Source organism: Dermacentor andersoni, chromosome 1 (assembly GCF_023375885.2).
Source record: "Dermacentor andersoni chromosome 1, qqDerAnde1_hic_scaffold, whole genome shotgun sequence".
NCBI lineage: Eukaryota > Metazoa > Arthropoda > Arachnida > Ixodida > Ixodidae > Dermacentor > Dermacentor andersoni.
The window spans coordinates 411,860,965-411,881,185 of NC_092814.1; the positions used below are offsets into that span (position 1 = coordinate 411,860,965).

Genomic DNA, 20,221 nt, shown 5'->3' on the forward strand with positions numbered 1-20,221 from the left:
AAAAACAAATAACTAGAAGCATGGCTCCTGGTGGCCGTATTTTCGAGCGATTATTTTTTACTTGTATTCTTTATGCCATTATCACTAGTGTACATTAAGCGTTCTTACACATACCTCAGAGAAAGTTTTCTCTCAACCGTATTTATTGCGATATGTCCTCGCAGCCCAGACAAGTTGCTCATAAAGTATGCGAACCTATCGCTCTGACACAACGGCTGCCATAAGCAACTACAGCATCTACGTGAATAGGGTTGCGTTTTTTCAAATACAAAATATAACTAAAAGAATTGTGTATAGTGTGCTGCAAAACGAAGCACGAAAGTTAAAATATGAGCCTGGTTTTTCTGTCATCTGTCGTGTTCTGATTGCTCTAGACTGTGTATATAGGCCATCATTCCGTCCTTTTGAAGGACTTCCTTCGTATGAGACAATTTATTGCGACGTGATTACTATTTTGTTTGTTGAATGTGCTGCGCATACCTTCCCATGAAACCTGTGAGGGTCGTGTAATTTACCGTTTTAAGTTAAGTGCATTCTCTCGCGGCGAGAGCCAACTGATGGCAGTCGGAAGTTACTTTTCGTAGCAGTTACTGTTGTAGTTATTTTACTGCAAAAAATGTCGTCTTCAGAGGCATTCTGAAATATTTCCAAGGAACTAATGTGGTTGGCGTGGCGGGTGTGCCTCGTCGGAAATGGCCGCTGAACAGAGTTCTTCGCTTGCACCAACGACCGCGTCGCTTCGACCGATTCCCACAGAACGTGGATTCTGTAGTTTTTTTGTTTTGTTTGTTTTTGTTTTGATAGAGAATGCAACCATTCCGAATCAGCATACAGATTATGCTAACAAAAATAGCTGTCATGACTTGTAGAAAGGTGAATGTGTGTGCTTTCTTTAAAGTTTCAGTTGATATTGTGCTACTGTATGCCCACTTTTTTTCATCGTCCCCTGGTTTTTATTTTCTTTACTTTCTTGTGTCATTTACACTTATGCAGACATGTTATAAAATACAGGGCCGCGATTTTGTAGCGACGAACTTTCGATGCTATTTCTCTTGCGACTTTTCGGTCTTCGTCAGAACGACGCCCGCGTTATCAATGGGATCAGCAAGCCGTGAGCGGTGGTGAGAGGGGCATGGAGAGAGGTATCGCTAGAAAATCACCGATGTCTTAAGGCCAAGATAAATCAACTATAGGTAAACCCAAGGTTAACGTTACATGGGTATTTGGGTAACATGTATAAATTCTAGTGATTTACTCACCCCTGGATTGCGGATGAGTTATAAATATTTGGCAACTTTGACCGAATCGACTGCGCCTAACTACAGTGCAGTTGTTGCCGCTGTTACACAAATGCCCTGCGTATACAGATGCCGGTGTGGACGCAAGCGTTCCGAAAGGCGTCCAAGAATCGCTCCGGGTTCAGAGGGCGGGACCACTCCTCCTCAGAATGGCGCGCTTCTCGCCGACGCGCACTTGGCCCGCGTCGCGCTGGCCGAGTCACGCGCGCTGCAGGCGGCCTCTTGGGGGCGAAGACCACCTTGACCAAGAAAAGCGCTTTCCGCATCTGCAGGAAAGAAGGGCGCCGCGCTTTTAAAAGCGCCGCCGCAGACGCCGCGACACCCCACTCGAACGGAGAGACAGGCCGCATCCCACCACGAAGGAAACGCCGGGGCCGATGCCCGCGCGCCGCGGCATCTTGTCGTCGTCGATCCACGATGCGGTGTCCTAAGCGCGCCCGTCAGAACCGGGGCGATGCCGCCACTCCGGTCGTCGTCGCGTTCTTGCTTTTGTCCGTCTTCGCGGGTGGTGTGTGTGAAGCGTCTCCTCCGCCACCCACGACGCCTCAGGCGATCGCCGGCGACAGTGGCGCTGTGACGGAAGCCAAGCCGCGTGAGGCCTCACAGGACCGCGGCAGTGCCGCCTACGATGTCCAGGCCGACTGGGAAGTGCTCGAGCGCAAGCTCTCGAGCCTTACCAACGGGGCGCTGGACCAGCTGTTGCCGGAGTTGACGACGCTAGTAGCCGGGCTCGACCTGAACACGGACTGCTTTCTCTCCCTATTGCGAGTCATCGGAGGATTGCGCAAGCTCAACCTGGAAAGCATAAGAAGTAAGTGCGACGTTAGATTCCGCGAATTCATAGGGTCTAACTGCATTTGGCGCAGCCAAGGTTGCCATGTAGTTGCGCGGGCTTCGATGTACAATCTTCTAGAAAGTTTTTCTAGAACGCTGTACTTCGAAAAAAAAAAAAAGATAAGAAAACGTAACGCCGGTCGCACGGCAATCAGCTTCGAGCCGCAACTTCTTGCATACTTGATGCTCGCGTTGCATCTGGCGAGAAGTTCTAACGTATGCTGTAGCGCCGGTGCATGCAAATTCGTGCCCCTTTGTGGTGATTCTCTTACGCACTTCAAGCGTGAGTGTAAAATTGTGTTGTCGCAGGATGTCAAAGGGGATGTATTTCTTGCCAAAAAATGCTTGAGCTGGATTTGATTGATTGTCACGGCATTCATCCGAACGGTGGCTTGCGGTAGGTGCGGTTTACCAAGGCAAGGAAGAAGAGTAAAAGTGATAATTGCTGTCTCTGACTTGCGCTCGATAGGATGATGGAACTTTCTTAAACCGCATATGCCTTCCACGTTAACAACGTCACTTGTAGTCGTTTCCATTCATGCCTAACCAAGCCAACTTCAGTCGAACCCAGGAGTATGTAATCGAAAACAGTACACGTATACCACCTGATTGACACGGGAACTGCCGGCATTATCTTCGGACAGTGCAATGCAGATAATTTTTTTACGGCAATGCATTATTTGCAGCGCCAAAGATCATCATCTTAATACGTAATAATCAGAGTAGCGAGATAATTAGGTACATTTTAATTAAAATTTTGGGTAATCAGATCATATTCTTGTTAGAATTACGAGATTGATACCGGCCAGTTGTCTAGGCATGATCATATCCTTTTTCTATTACCCATTTCCCTTATCCCCAGTGTTGGGTGGAAAACCGGGCGCTTGTCTGCTGAACTCCATGCCGTTCCGCTCATTGCTCTCTCTTGCGCTCTTGAGACTGCCATCAGTTACGAAATATTTTTTGCCGGAAATTTCGTGGATTCTATGCCTTGTACACGAAAAACTGGCATGCCATATATATATATATATATATATATATATATATATACTGACAACAGTTAGTGAATGAGTCATGTATTTGGACAATTGACGTATCGGCGATTATTGTGTTGCAGGCTGCTCCAACACCAAAATAGAAAATTCTACAATTATAAATGTATGATAACCAGAGCTGATATGAAAAACTTTCTGGTAACAAACCACGTTTCGAAAAGAAGCCTAAGCAGTCAATATAAAAAAAATGCAGGCACAATATGACACGTTCTGCCGCTTCTGCAGTCAAACTTATGTCAATCAACCAAGTCAATTAAATAGCAAATAATGAAATAAAGGCACACACACGAGGTGATGCTTTGCGTTGATGCATTAGATACAATATCACTCTCAGTAAAGAAAGTTATTAATACTTTTAGAGGAGATCCCAGTAGCGAAATGTTACCGCATGGTTGAAGCCATGCTGGTAAAACCATCAGGCCTTCTAGCTACAAATCGCAAACCTAGCTGAGTGACCCGGTACAATCAAATAGCTTCAGCATGTAGGTGGAAGGTCTGGTCTTTTGTATCTATCAAATGCTCAGTCTCTTACTACCACTCCAACATATACGGAAAAAGAAAGTAATATTCCAGGATCAATACAAAGTGACATTTCCTGTTCCATAGTTGTTGACGGTGCGCTGTGCCTTTGTTTTGCAGCCAGTAAGCTAGTTTGTACTGTGTAATGTTGTTGTAGCATCTGTACTGTGTAATGTTGAGAGAACACTCGCCGCTCAAGCAACATGATTAAAAAATTTATTTAGAAACATTTATTTCCCAAACGTTCAGTGGCGTTGTGCGTCAGGTGGCGCAGTCTATCTCGATACAATACGCTTCAGCTGAATCACGGGGTTATAAGGCTGTCTTTGACCACGTGTTGAATCTTGCGCAGAAGGTGGGTATCGTGGGGAGGGGGGTACTGCTCGTCGGCACCGACCTGAACTTCTTTACTCAATTTCTCCACAGGCGCGTTTTTAGTAGGGGCTGCCGCCTTATCTGCAACCTGGTTATGTTAGTCCCGTCACAGGTTGCTGGTTCACACGAAAGAAGACACACGAACCGGATGTAGAGGGATTCACAAAGTCGTGAGTAGCACGGCCCAGCCCAGAAGAGACTGTGCGCTATACACACGGGCGACGCATCCGTGGAAACGCTCCTGCCGAGTACATCCTCCGCGGCTTGCGAAAAAGAAAAGATGGCTCGCAGCATGCGCAGGAGGCCGATGATCCAGGCCGAAGACACGCGCTGTTCCCAAAGCTTTGTGCGTCCCCAGAGACGAAGCCTGCTGCTTGTATTTGGGAGGCGGCAGCAGCAACGCCCTCTCCATTACAGCACGAAGACCCATAGCTAGAGGCGTGGGTCGCGGCGCAAATAAAACTCATAAAAGACAACGGGCAAGATAAGTAATGGTTCAAGAGGGAAAACTCATGTTACATCAATAACTGTGTTCGTATGCGTACTGTATGCGGTTTCCGGAAGGTCAATGGCTCTTTTAAATGTGTGACAACTTCTCCACCAAGTCAAATTTTGTAAAAAACGATTTCGTTCGGTTAAAGAAAGGAAGAATAAATTAAACGCGCCGCCTTAAGCACGCAGCTGCAACGTTGTGACAAACTGTGGACAAATGCTTAAATCCAAAAAGCTAAGCAGGGCTCAGATGCAACATCTACGGAGCTACGTAGGAAATGCCGTAGAAAGTTCGTGCAGTTATCACCTTATTGCGGCGACAACTGATCCGAAGTGTCCTGCTTGGTTCGATAAACTTCGTCCTCGGCCGTAACCCTGTTAAATTTTGTTGCATGAGGTTTTGGAGTGACAATTCAGGGTGCGGACGCTGCGCACGGGGAAGCCACGTGAGCGTCTTCACGCGCGAAGAGCTGTTGTGCAGTTTCAGGAGTCGCCTGATTATACCACCGCTTGCTATTGTCTGCATGGCATGCAAACTTTCTGTTTCTCTCTTGAATGAAAGAATGATTTCGACAAGTAGAGAGGGGTGGGGTTGGGAGGGGGGCATATATTATGGTAGTAAGAACTAACGACACTTAAGAGAAGCTGTGCCCTCTTAGACACACTTTGCATATGTACAGTGGTGGAGCAACAACGTTAAACCATGACGCACGACCATACGGAGAAGCCAGTGGCCTTCCACATTAACACTTTCCGCCTGGCTAAACGGGAGCAAGTGCAAAGCAGGAAATTACCGCATTACAGTACGGCTCAGACCGCGTAAACGGGACACGCTAAAACTCTCCTTAGTACCTCCAGGGACAGCTTTCCTGACACGAGCGATAAGTGCCTTCCGCACTTAGGCGCACGAACGCTTTTGACGACAGTGTATTCTAGCCTGAGCGTGTTGGAACAACCAAGAGACGCCCTGGCATGCACTGCCGAGCGACAGGCTGACAGCCGCCACTTCATACGACACTACGGCTACGATCTCGTATTGGTCACGTGACGTTCATGCCACCTCGAATAGAGTGTGACCAAAGGTTAAACGCGTACGGTCCGAGCAGACGGAGACTGTGCAAGGAACGAGATAGGACGGTGCGTTCCTTCGCTACGTCTCCGTCAGCTCGCCCATTACTTACGTGCAATATCACACCAACTACCCCAAGAAATTTTTTTTGGTATCAAACACAACTGTGCTGTTTGTGTACATAGCTTAGTTTGTTGCTAAGCTTTCATTCTGTAGTAAATTTTGCTATTAAAATGGTATTCCGTTCAGAGCGACACTGCCTCCCGCTACGTATAAAAGCGTGTAGACGTAGCAACGCATCGAGCTACAATTCAGGCGGTTGTAACCGCTCACGCCCAGCCCAAACTCGTGAAAGTGATTTCAACAGCTATAATTTTAGTCGTCAAGTAGGCTGTAATTAACTATGCAAAGTGGTTTCACGCGCTGCTTCCAAGGTACACCCATTGCTTAGTGGCGATGATGTTCGGCTGCTAAGCCCGGTTCGCACGATCCAATCCCGGTCACGGCGGCCGCAGTTCGATGGGGGCAAAATGCGAAAGTACCCGTGTGCTTAGGTTCAGAAGCTTGCTAAAAAAATCCCAGCTGGTCCAAATGATTCCCAAGTCCCCCGCTACGGCGTACTTCATAATCAGGTCGTGGTTTCGGCATGTAAAATGCCATAATTGATTTTTTTCCAGGTAAGTACCAGGAAGAGTCATATAATCTTAGTCCTGTCACTATTTGCAAAACTTGATTCATTCATTTTTGGTTGTCTTAAGGGCTTGAATGTTCACTAAAAACACCGCAGGCACTTCTACGGATGTGGACATCACATATGAAATCTCAGAGCTTTGTTTTATTGACATCTGTCTTCCTCAGCCCTTGCTTTTAGTTTGCACTGGATTCGCACTATTCCTAAAACGACTTATTAATATAATGCTTACATGTAGCATGCGCAACCTTACTTGCAAGTGCAAGCGATCTCACCTTCGATTTGTCTTCCACCGTTCGCGTGGAGAAGTTTCCCCGTGCGGGGAAGCGGAGGGGGAGGGGGTAAGATAGACCTGGAATCTTTTTCCAACCCCTATGTAATTGGATCTCTACTGCTGCGCCTGGGACACACAGCTAACCGAGCCAGATCAGTGTTCGACAGGTGTGCTGAGTATTCAGAAACGATTGCCGCTGCAGCATTATCATTGCCCAGGAAACAAGCGAAGCTGCTGACGTGCGCGTCTTGCAATTCACGGTTCATGACCGGCTTCGCGACTTACGCGATGGCACTGGACACGTTGCGGAAATGGGGAAGAGCTTGCCGCGAGGCTCGTAGATCAGAAGGTTGTACTGCTCGCACGTTCTTCACATTGCTGCTGCTGTTTCATTGTAATTAATGGTAGGTGCCCACGATCGCTCATTGGCTACGTTTTTGTGTCAAAAAAAGCCAAACAGACCTGGTCCTTAATGTCTCCATCTTTGATCTCCTTCATGGACGCAAGCGGTGGGAAATTAACGGGCTTCGAGCAGCCGAAGAGACATCGCCGTGACAGCACACTGTCTGCCGTTGATGTTTGCGCGTAGAACACACCAATCTCCGATTCGACGTCGCTCGCGCTCGACACTTCGAACGAGCTGTTGAGGAAGGAGTCGACAGAGTAGACTCGGTTTTCTCTTTCTTTCTTTCTTTTTTTTTCTGGTCCTAGTTCTGGCAGGAACTGCTGGGCGAGTTTTTCAATCTTCCTACATTCCGATGTTCTTAGTATTGTGATTTTTGGTGTATTGATGACGAAAAAGAAGCCAGCCTAGAATTAATTAAAACGAAACAGCAACATCCACATGAAACTTCCGTTAACAGAATGACCACAGGGAATTAAACCTTGTTGCAGGGTTCCATTTCAGTGGTTAGCGCGTCCATCCTACAGCTACACCTGTGCACCACAGACCCGAGTTTGACTCCGAGTAACAGTTTTAACGCACGCTTTTCTTTTTTTGACGCATCTCTCCTCAAAAATCTGTTGAAATTTATGGATTCTTTTATTCAATGTAGTCTTTCGTTGAATTGCGGACTTCCCTTCTCGAATGGGATGTCATGATATGGCCAGGAAAGTGATGTTAGTTGCTTCGAATTTCAGATATCACGTCACGAAAATCCTGCGAAACCTAATGCGTCTGCGGCAAAAACAAGCTTGCTCACTCACTCCCCGCTATAAAATGCAAGACGGTCAGAAAGCGCGGAGTCAACCGTCACCTCGGCTTGGAAAAAAGCCGCTGCCCTTCCTGCTCCTGATAACCCTTGGTCTGTACGCGCACAGCGTTACATGTGGTACGAATGCGCTGTCAAACAGCGGGCAGTACCAGAGATCCATGCAGTTGACAACGCTTCGCGCAGAAGTGTTCTATTGGTAACGGAGCAGCAATGCTCGCGCACACCGACGACTCTGGACACACGATGGGGCATGTTCTCGAAGAGAGGCACACACGCCTGTTACACACCGGGCATCAGTGGGGTGGACACCACCGATAGGTCGATCTGGTTCACGTTCACAGAAAAGAGGGAAGGGTCTACCGGCTCCGAACTTGCGTCGCCCCACTGCCCGCGAACTTGTCCCATGGCTTTCAATCTGACGGAATGCGTCCGGCCCGTCCCGTTTGCTCCTTTCCTATATTGCCCGGTTGTTCCAGAGGCCGCTTATTCGCCCCGGTGGAGGGCGTACTTTTCCAGGCCCACTCGGCACGCACGATGCCCAACACACCAGCTCGCCAGGTTCACTCACTACGGTGTGCGTTTTGCCCTGACCTCAAGCCAATCGGCCCGCGTTCATTTATAGGCTGGTTTGTCCTGGCATATCGGAACAGCAAGAAAGAGTCGCGGGGGGGGGGGGGGGGAGGAGGGGGTAGGCTAATACATAAAGAAACAAAAAACCATCCACCCGTGCAGATCGACATCTACGCGCACAAACGGGTCCGATAGAAAAAAAAATATGGCAAAATAAAACTGGGTCGGGCGCCTCAGATCGTCGCGGGGCTTCTCTCCCAGAATCCTTTTTTTTTCCTCTCCCTGGTAACATCCTGCGCCGGACTATGTATGCGGACGCATCGAGAATCTCTATATATAGCAGTCGGCGCGGTTATCTCTTTTAGCCGCTCGAGGGGGAGGGCACTTTCGCTTTTCTTGCACTGCTTCCCGTATAAGTGTCGCCGCAACGGGGCCCTCTCTGCTGCAGCAAACGCGTGTATTCTCATGGTGCGGCAACGACTTTCTTCATCGAACACGCTCGCAGACACCCAGTGGCTTCCTCCAGATATTGTTTCGTCCAGAGAGAGAGAGCGCTGTTTTGCCCTTTCTGGCCGCCCGAGGAAGCGAGGAAGTGGCTTGGAAGAACTCGCTCTTTCTCCCTACCGCTCCTTCCTTCCTTTTCGACGAGCTCACCCCCCGCCGTCCCCGCGCCTTCCTTCCTTCATACCTGCAGTACACGTGTGGGATGGCTTCGGTACCGCTCGGCGAATGCCAGAGATTCAGCATACACGGTAAATGGAAGACGAAAAGAAAAGTGAACCAGAGTGATGATCTTGAGCACGATAATAAACAAGTAAAAAAACGATTAAAGGTACCGCAGTTCTTAATACTACTGGAAATATGCACTCGGCAGTGACCGCACAGCTGTCTGTTTCTAACTCCCCACTCAGTGCGCGCTGCAATCTAAAACACGGCGTAACTGCTGCTGGACATTTGAGGAAGGAACGATGGCATCCTGCTTGCAGCCGGATAGTTATTACTGCAGCCTGAAGACGACAGAGCTTGGCTTCCTTTTTGCGATCATGCGGCTTGTCGGGCGCCCGCACTGCGCTGTTGTCGGCGTGACATTCTGCGCATAATCGTGTGACTGGACCTCACCCAGGCGAAGCAAGGCGGAACCTCTGGAGTAAAACTGCGCTGTCACTGTACAGTTTCTTTTCCTCGCGTTGATAACGGCGTATTTTGCGGCTCGTACATTCGTAGGGCTGTGCGCATTAGGGGGGAGAGATCGTCAACGAACGTGTCCAGTATTGGGGTTTTCTATCGGCGAGGCAACAATGTTTCCCATATAGTAAAAAAATAGTAATAGTAGAGTATAAAGAATTTCGAACGCGCATTTTCTGATACACTCCGCAGGCATACTTACGAAGCGTTTCAGCCGGCTTGTCAAAATTCTGCTGAGATAACTAAGCGAATTCATCGGGATCGCTTTTACCACGATGGCAGACGTTTTAAATTTAGCGGATGTAGCGGATACGTTGTAATATAAGCTAGACAACCCCCTGGGCCGTGAAAATACATCGCAACATGAGGCTTCGCCATAGCGCTCAAGAAAGCAGTCTCTCTCTCCTGCTGCTGCAGTGACGTCGAATCGCGAGCTGTACGCAGTTCCGATTGGCGGCTGCGACGGCCGCTTCATTTGACGCCGCACTTCGACGTCACACGGGGGCTGTCGATGTGATTTCGCGCTTCAAGCAGCCAAGCAAGAAGTTTCTAATCAAGAACGTTGTGAGTTACTTTAAAGAGCACTCCCTTGCTCTTTCGATTCAAACAAAGAAGGTGGATTTGCGGGTTTGCCTAATTCTTTGTTCCTCACGAAAGCTACCACTGCCATCCATTCTGTCTTTCCACCCGTGGTTGCAATTTCGTTGCCCAAAGTTAAATCCGAAGCAAAAATGCTGTGCAACGCGTTGGGTTTCGGAGAACTTTCCAAATCAGCCGATGATTGCAAGAAACTGAGCCTTGACATGTTTTTCACGGCCAAGACATAAAATTGACGACCCCTTGCGGGTTATGTAACAGAAAAAGGGACGTGGCAGAAATCCGTGGCATTGTTTTTACAAGAGAAACTGAACTTGCTTACTGTTGACGACCCTAGTTTAATAAGGAACTCGGACGCTTTGACAAACTTCCTCACAGAGCTCAAAGAGCTTATTACAAGCTTATTCAGTAGACATAAAATATTTATATTTTTCTTTACCGCACGACAAGTTGTTGCAGTGTGTTGAGGATGCCATTGATTCCTTTGGTGCAATAGCTTTTCAGAATCTCACTGGTGTTCATAACAGCAGCCTCACTGAAATTTTATCGTTATACCTAAAATCGACATTTGTATTTTTTAATGACCGGACCTGCATTCAAAACAGTGGTTTGTGCATTGGCTCATGCCTGGCCCCTGTCCTAAGTGACATCTACCTTGCTCATCATCACCGGCTGCTATTGAGCATGCTAGATAAACGAAATGTCGTTAAAGTATGCCGTTTGATAGATGATTTTTTGGTCTTTGTTGATCGCGACAACGCTGCTTTCCACCCACATCAGACAAAATTGTGAAAACTTATAACATTTGCTTTCATCCGCTCGTGTCCACCCATGAGATGCCCAGTGACAACAGCTTACAATTTTTAGACCTCAATTTACTTCTTTCACGTGACCATGTATGCTGGATGTACGAACCAAGAAGCGGGAAACCTCCTTTATCATTTAACTCAGCCCATTCTAAGCTGGTCAAGCGAAGCATCACTAATCTTTTTCTTACAAATGCCCTCAGGAAATCTTGTCATGATACCATGCTGCGCAGCTTTGCAGGTCAAGTTGATCGGCCTTCGTGTGCCCGACCACACTACTGTCGGCCATAGCTGATAAGCTATTAAAGCAACTAAAGAATGACAGTGACACGGAAGTTCAACAAAGAAATAATGATCACAAAAGGCCGATAGTCATACCATATTTGCATGGAGTCTCTCACAGATAAAAAAAGATTGGCCGCAAGGGTGGAAGTAGTGTTTTCTGCTCCGATTACGCTACGCAGGCTCTGTACTGTCGTAAATGCGTTCCATCCGCGCACTACAGTCTGTTCGACTATGCACAAGAATCGTTTTCAATCTTGCGTTGTTGCAGTTGTTTATTCAATTCCACTATCATGCGGTAAGAGATTTATAGGTCCAACCGGTTGCTGCCTTAATGAAAGGCTAAAAGAACATGATTACAATGTGCACCGGGCTATACAAGGACACTTAGGATTCAATGTCGCGACTATGGATGTAAACCCAATTTTTATCGGTGTGAAGTGCTAAAAAAGCAGCGATCACAACTTACGCGGGAGATCATTGAAGCTGATCTCATAGCAAGGGCTGTCAGCACGTGCGTTGCGTGCCATCTTTGTGCCCATCTCAACAGGAAGCAAGATTTCATGATCCGTTTAACCTAGCACAGCAGAATGGCGCCTTCTGCGACTCACGATGGTGCAGCCTTCTATCGGTTTTGTGAACTATTGTGGCCACTGGTCCTGATGCTTTCTTGCCGGTATATATTTTGTGCAACTGGCCAATAAAGCAGTTGGCAGTCAGCGCTCTGTTCCTTTATCTGGCTGGCTCGGCTTGTTTCTTCCTTTGGATGTTCCACTGTACCAGTTCTAGGATGGTAATCTTTCTTTTTTTTAATTCGAACAATTACAAAAAAAAGATATTTACTCGAGTAACGTCACTACAGGTGAATTGTCTGCTGGGTAGGACCTCATGCCTGAAAAAAAAAATAGTTTACTACTTAAACTAAATACAACGATAACCTTCTTAGTACTTTACGGCACAATTATGTGAGAAAGCTAGAGCGAATCGTCACAAAAGTCTGGTTACATCTTTGTCCGTTTCAAAATTTCCATGTAGACCATGATAATTGATGTGAAATTATTCGTTAAACTTACCTAATTACACACGCGGAACCGTTAAGAGGAAGCTTTAGCTCGAGTGCTCCTATCTAAATACATGTAAAAGGAGAATTCATTTTTCTCGGCAACCACTGCACCAAATATGACGAGGTTTCTTGCATTTAAAAGAAAAACTTAAAATCTAGTGACTGTTGATTTCGAACTTTTGAGTTAGGTTGTCAATTTTTTATTAAAAGTTGCCAAAAATTGAAAATTTTCAAAAACGAAACTATCAAGTTCACAACTCCGTAACTCAACAACAAAAAATGATACTACAATTCTGTAAATATTATCTAATAGTACATCCAAAGCGGACAAAATTGATATCTTACACATAAATGTAAAAAAATTTAGTCATAGGGAAATACAACTTTTGTAAAACCATTGTAACCAACGTAACAATTCACGTAAGATGTAAAATGACATATTGAATATGTCCGCTTGGAATGATCCAATGGATGCCGTTTACAGAACCGCGATATCAGTTTTTGATGCAGAGCTATCAATTTGTAAACTTCGTGCTTCTATTTTTTTTCAAACGGTCAAATATTTGAAAATAGTTTTGAGAAAATTGAAGCCTTAAATCAAAATTCCGCTTCAAAGAATCACTAGAATTTAACTTTCTCTTTCAAATGCAACAAATTTCATCAAAATCGGTCCAGGGGTTATCTCACAAAAACGTTTTTGCGTTTTTACATGTATTTGAATAGGCCGCGTCGGAGTTGGGCCCGAGCTAAAGCTTCAGCTCGGGTGCTCTTATATAAATAAATACATGTAAAAGGAGAATTAGTTTTTCTCGGCAACTACTGCATCAAATTTAACGAGGTTTGTTGCATTTAAAAGAAAAACTTAAGATATAGTGACTGTTGGTTTCCAATTTTCGATTTAGATTGGTAATTTTTTATTGAAAACTTGCAACAATTGAAAATTTTCAGAAAACAAAACTATGAAGCTTACAACTCTCTAACTCAGCAAGAAAAAATGATATCACAATTATGTGAATTGCAGGTGATAAAACATCCAAAGCGGACAGAATTAATGTCACGCACAAATGGAAAAAAACATTGAGTAATATGAAAATACAGCTTTTGCAGAACTCTTCTACACAACGTGACAAATTCATTAAAGATATAAATTAAGATATCCGAATTTGTGCGCTTTAAAGTCTCTAATTGTTGCCGTTTACACAACCGCAATATCTGTTTTTATGCCGAGCTATTAATTTATAAACTTCGTGTGCCTAATTTTTTGAAAGTTGCGAATTTTAGAAAATGATCTTAATAAATTTCAGGCCATAAATAGAAATTGTGATTCAAACACTCACTAGAACTTAACTTTCTCTCTCAAATGCAACAACTATCATCAAGATTTGTCCAGGGGTTATTTCAGAAAAGCGTTTTTGCGTTTTACATGTATTTGAAAGGGCCGCGTAGTTGCAGTTGGGCTCGGCATATGCGTGGCTCGCGTTGCAGTGGGCCGTGGCTTGGCGACGTAAAAATGTGTGCTTCGCCACATCATGCGACAAAGTCTCTCTGCTCGAGGTGCGGGAGTCGCTGTGGGTCCAAATGGGGAATAGAATGAGAGCAAGGACAGGAAAGGCTCAACCAGACGAACACTCGGTTTGCTACCCTACATTGGGGTTGAGGGGGTTCCTCAAAGCGGCTATCGGAATAATGTCATGGGAACTAGGAAGTGCGACGGCAGCTTCATTTTACGCCATGATTCTGCGTCACGTGGGGTTTGGACCGAGAGCTGCGCTTCGTAGTGTCGCGTGCGTAATGAAGTAAACTAAATGAATGACATGATGGCAGTTCTTTTTCTCTAATATGATCAGGTGGATATGCAGAAACAGGTAACCAAACTATTATGCCGACTTACCTCAACTCTCGTGTTTGTTGCGCTGAAAGCAATATATTGCACAAGAAGAAAGCGACAAAACATACAAGAGCGCAAGGTCTTGAATGAGGGGAATGTGCTAGATAAAATACAGTTTTCCGAAAAAAACCACCTTTTGTCTAGCCGAAAGATACGAAATTTCTTCGTCATCTTGGTTCTCGTCCCGTTTTTGTGCTTCTTTTTATGATGTCCGCCCATGACTAGCTCGCCTTTGTGTTTAACTTCTTACGTAATTGACATGACCTAGTGGCCACCAAAGCAAAGAACACTTTATTCACAAGCGTATACATTTTATAGGCAGGCGTGACGTCACACGTCAGATAGCATCGGCGCAGTTTCCATGCGCCGCGCGTTATCAAATTTCCTTCCATATAACATTTATTTGTTTATTTTGCAAAGTCCTCGTGCTTGGAACGGTCCGGTTGCTTGCGGCTGCTGCGCCGCAGCGGTTGTCTTTCCGCTGGCGGTGTAGCTAACCGTGCCTCCGGCTGCGACGTCGAGGGCGCAGATGCCGTTGGCGGGCCGGCAGGTGGAATAGGCTGTCGAGCTCGCTGAACTGGATGTGTTGAAGCTGCGTTTTCTGCGCCCGATGACGTGCTCTCTGCTGCAATGTCGCTGTGCCGCGTCACAAGATTTCCGAGTCTCGACTCCGGTCCTGTGACTCGGGTCCAGCCTTGCTGCCGGGTCAGCAGGACGTGACCGCAAGTGGTAGGCGTGCGTAAACCGGAGTTGTTCGCGCACTTTTACAACATACGTCACAGCACTCACAACCTGGTGCACAACACCTTCCTCCCACGAGGCACATTTACCGCGCACACTTTTCGCAAACACTTGACCACCAACATCAAACAAGCACTCACTCCCGTGACACCTATCTCGCTGTTCTTTTGGTGCTTGCTGCTTGGTGAGCATTGCTCTCGAAAAGTCTGGTTTCAACAATACAAGTTTCGTGCGTGGCTGTCGCGTAAGAAAAAGCTCAGATGGTGTCTTTCCTGTCACACTACTGGGTGTGTTGCGATATGCCATCAAAAAACTTTCAATACGTTCCTGGAACGAATAACATGTACACCTGACCAATTGCTTTCCAAGACTTGGCTTATGAGAGCACGTTTTCACAGTGTGCACAGTCCGTTTGGCTGCGCCGTTTGAAGGTGCATGATAAAGAGGAGTGCGACCGTGTTTCACGCCGGCAATGAAGTCTGCAAACTCGGCTGCAGTAAATTGCCGCCCATTATCGCTTAACAATGGTTCGGGGAAACCGTAAGCTGCAAAAGCACTTCGAAGCTTTTCAATTGTCTTTGCAGTATACGTGGACTACATTGGCCATACGTCGACCCACTTGGAATACGAGTCAACAAGAACAAGAAACACATTTGCACTTGTTTGAGCAAAGTCTACATGCACGCGTGACCAGCGTCTAATAGGATATCTCCATGGATCAAGTGGCACAGGCCGCACTGCGGTTGCACTGCCTGGCATATCGTACATTTATTTACGTACTCTTCTATGGCTTGGTCAATTCCAGGCCACCAAAAAAAAAAACTGGGGCCAGCATTTTCATGCGACTTGCGCCAGGATGTTCATTGTGTAACAGGTCGAGCACGCGATACCTCAGCACTTCAGGGATAGCTACCCGGACTACCCACGTTACGCAGCCCTGCTGCAGTGGCAATTTATCTCGGCGTACGTAATACGCCTTGAGTTCTGAGCTGCAACTAGGCCAACCATTGAGAGTAAAGTCAGCTACACCACTTAAGCCCGGATTCTGAAACACTCCTTTCCTTACTAAGGATGTCTCACACGCTGTAAGGCGACCTGGCATCAATTCTGGAACGTACCTTAGTAAGGGGCACTAAGTTAGGGTCTCCTTGGTGCTTCCCCGCGCTTAGAGAGCCGGAATGCTACCTTCATGCTTCCTAACCGTGCTCCTCTAACTGGACGCATGCTTCTCCGCACGACTTTGTACGCGGTACGCTCGGCTAGAATAGATGCCGTGCGCAGCCAAGGTCACGGTAGCCAGCCGCCGTGTATTGACGTCCAGTTTGTTTCCGCAGACCGCGTTTTGTGCCATGTCTTTTTACTTTGGTTTTCTGAAAGCGAGCGGCGAGAATGACGGCCTTGCGATATTTATCCGTAGACGATAGCTTTGAAAGCAATGCACGGTTTCTTCGACGAGCAAATGAACTTTACGCGACTGTGTACAAGCCTCTGCCTTTGACTCCAGCCCGGCGTCTGATTGACAGGAAGAATCCACTGGAATACTACGACGAAGTGGACTTTCTAGCCCGGTAACGTTTTTCCAAGCGAGCTGTTACAGCCATAATGGCAGAGCTGCAACTTCATTGTAACAGTGCGAGCTCTTGGACCAGTTGGTGCATGATGAACTTGAAAAAGGGGGGTACCAGTGAAACACAAAGGACGCGCACACAAGGAAAAGGTGTTAGACACGGACGGACGCTGGTTTTTCAACTGTACTTTATTCAAATTTACATTACCGCACATAACCAGCAATGCATGCGCATCTTCAACTCCTCCCAAGACATGTGCATGAAAGTCAGTTTTCTTATTGATCATATTTTACCTACTCGATAAGTAAACACGTTCCTTGTTCGTTAAATACAAAGACGTATCACTGACACAAATTTGTTTCTCATTTCCAATGTGAAAAGCTTCTAAGATTCCGCGTTCGTATCTGTTCTTGCCCTTCGCCAAAATGGTCACACCACCGAACAATGGCGCACCTTTTTTTGCACTTATTCCAGCCGCGGTAATGAACCGCCAAATTGCTTGCATGGTCTCCGCTTATGGATAGGCTATGTTCTTGCAAGCGCTTGTTAACACGTTAACAACACGTTAACACGTTAACAACCTGTCTGCCCTATATAGGCTTTACCACAAGCCAACAGAATGTGATAAAGAACCCCAGTGTTGCACTTGATGAAGGGTGTCACATGTTTAACTTTACAGGCCCCTCTCTTGTTCGCCTCTTTTGCAATCCTCCCGCATAAGCTAGCCAATTTACAAGGTGCAGAAAACAACGCTTACACCTTGCCTTCCCGCCACCTTCTGAATGATGTGGGAGATTTTATGAATGTATGGTATTACTTCGAGTTGCTTTCTTCGCTCTGATATCGGTGACTTCTGGCTTGCTAGACCCTTTAATTTCCGCAAACTGGCTTCAGCAACAGCCTTAATGACAGAGAGGGAAACCTGCTGCAAGCAACCTCTCAACCTGCTGTTTCAGGCTATACGCCATGCGGTGGCAGCAGCTAGCGTTACCCCTGTGCTATGCAGTATTTTCTTGGCAAAAATTGACAACCTCATTGTCACATCCTTGAACAACGACCATGTATCTTTAGATACGTTGAAGATTTTTTGATCTTTTTAAGGCTTTCACCAGGGGACATAGTAGATAGTATAGCACAGGGTATTTTATCTGGTTTTAAGGAATTCTCCCGCGGTTTAAATTTCACCTACGAACTGCCAGATGACAAAGGAATTAGATTCCTCGACTTACAACTAACTTTTCATGACAATGACCATGTCTGCTCGATGTTTTCACCCCGGACTAAAGCGCTAATGCCATATGATTCCAATCAGTCTAAGCTAGTCAAGAGGGGTATAGCGGTTGGACGCCTTCTGGACGCAGTGCAGAAGAGCTGCTGCCACCGCATGGCGTATAGCCTGAAACAGCAGGTTGAGTGGTTGCTTGCAGCAGGTTTCCCTCTCTGTCATTAAGGCTGTTGCTGAAGCCAGTTTGCGGAAATTAAAGGGTCTAGCAAGCCAGAAGTCACCGACATCAGAGCGAAGAAAACAACTCGAAGTAATACCATACATTCATAAAATCTCCCACATCATTCAGAAGGTGGCGGGAAGGCAAGGTGTAAGCGTTGTGTTTTCTGCACCTTGCAAATTCAGATTCAGATTCAGATTTATTGGTTCCAGAAACAGAAGTAATTACGTGACAAATATAGAGACGGCTAGCTTATGTGGGACGATTGAAAACGATGGGAACAAGAGAGGGGCCTGTAAAGTTAGACATGTGGCACCTTTCATCAAGTGCAACACTGGGGTTGTTTACCGCATTCCCTTGGCTTGTGGCAAAGTCTATATAGACCAGACAGGTAGGTGTGTTAACAAGCGCTTACGAGAATATAACCTATCCTTAAGCGGCGACCAAGCAAGCAATTTGGTGGTTCATTACCGCGGCTGCAATAAGTGCAAAAAAAGTGCGCCATTTTTCGATGGTGTGACCATTCTGGGGAAGGGTAAGACCAGATACGAACGCGAAATCTTAGAAACTTTTCACATTGGAAATGAGAAATAAATTTGTGTCAGTGATACGTCTTTGTGTTTAACAAACAACGAACATGCTTACTTATTGAGTAGTTAAATTATGATCAATAAAAAACCGACATTCATGCACAGGTCTTGGGAGGAGTAGAAGTTGCGCATGCGTAGGCTGTTTTTCACATGGTAATGTATCTTCGAGGTGTTCTCTGTGCACATGTCTTGGAAGGAGTTGAAGATGCGCATGCGTTCGAGGTTAAGTGCGGCGATGTAAATTTCAATAAAGTACAGTTGAAAATCCAGCGTCCGTCCGTGTCTAACACCGTTTCCTTGTGTGCGCGTCTTTTGTGTTTCGCTAGTACTGCCCTTTTTCAAGTGCATTGTAACACTGACAACAAAGGAGAGCCGCTGCCTGCTCTCTTGAAGGACCTCATCGCACTGCGTTATTACGGAACGGGTGCCATGCAAACTGTTGTAGGCGACCTTGTGTGTGTATCCCAACCCTCTGTGTGCCCATGTATTTGGGAAGTGACACAGCTGATATGCCTATCTTTCAATTGATTAAGCGCCAAAAGTGACGGCACACAAGAAGAAATACAGACAGGACAAGGCGCTTGTCCTGTCTGTATTTCTTCTTGTGTGCCGTCACTTTTGGCGCTTAATCAATTGAAAGCTATGCACCAACTAGCCCCACAACGTGTTTTACTGATATGCCTACGTCTGTGTCCCAAGTACGTTCGCCTGCCAAACGCCAGTGAAGCGAGGGTAGTCATGACATGTTTCCTTGGGGTTACTGGGTGCATCGATTGAACTCATATACCCATTAAAAGTCCCGGTGGATACGACGCAGAAGTCCTCCGAAACAGGAAAGGGGTATTCTTCGCAAATACACACACGAAACCAAACGCACGCAAAAAAAGAAAGCGGCGCCTGACCAACCGAACTCAGATGCTGCCACAGTTGCTAGACCGAATTTTCTTTCCTGCCATATGCATCATTTTTTTAACTACGTTTATGTTATTAACCAAAGAAATGGAATTTATGCCCCGGTATTAAAGTAGAAATGCAATTTTAACAGTCCCGGCGCTTTACCTTGGCAATTCATTACAAATATTTTGCATTTTTGTAAGTAATCTCTAAACCAGAAGCCTCTAACGTTACACATTCTGTGGTGAGGCGCTCCTTCCACAGGGAAGGCGAAAGGAAGCTTTTAAAGTTTGCGGTGGCCTTCCGAGGGCGCCTAACGTTTAGGTAGCATGGATTACTCCTTGCGGAAAGTAGGGAAACGGTCTAAGGTTAAGAGCACATCAGAATCCGGCCCTTAGTGTCAAACATCCTCTGAACGCTTTGGCAATTTCGTCGGCTGTCACTGGAAGACATTGAAAGACTGAAAAACATTCTACCGATTCTTCTTCAGCCGGCACTACTTGAGGCAATCTGGACAAGGCGTGAGCCACATCCATGGTCTTTCCCTTACGGTCCTTAAGGCGGTACCAGTAGGCTGCAAAGGTCATTGCCCAGCGCTGCATGCGTGCTGTAGCTAACGCTGGTGTAGGTTTTCCTTCGCCCAAGATACCAAGTAGCGGCTGATGGTCGGTGTATATTGTAAAGTTCCGCACATATAGATAACGGTGAAACATTTTAAGTCCAAATATCAAGGCAAACGCTTCCCGTTCCCACTGCGCCTACTTTTTTTCC

At 46.3% G+C, this 20,221-nt stretch overlaps 1 protein-coding gene across 1 annotated transcript in view; it reads left to right on the plus strand.

The window, feature by feature from the left end:
• The first annotated feature begins 1,644 nt into the window (after positions 1-1,644).
• Positions 1,645-20,221, plus strand: part of LOC126518710 (nose resistant to fluoxetine protein 6-like) — a 188,052-nt gene continuing 169,475 nt past the window's right edge. Inside the window, exon 1 of the mRNA XM_050168475.3 lies at positions 1,645-2,109. Within this exon, the coding sequence (XP_050024432.1) occupies positions 1,716-2,109 (394 nt within the window). The 5' untranslated portion in view covers positions 1,645-1,715. The remainder of the gene's footprint in view (positions 2,110-20,221) is intronic.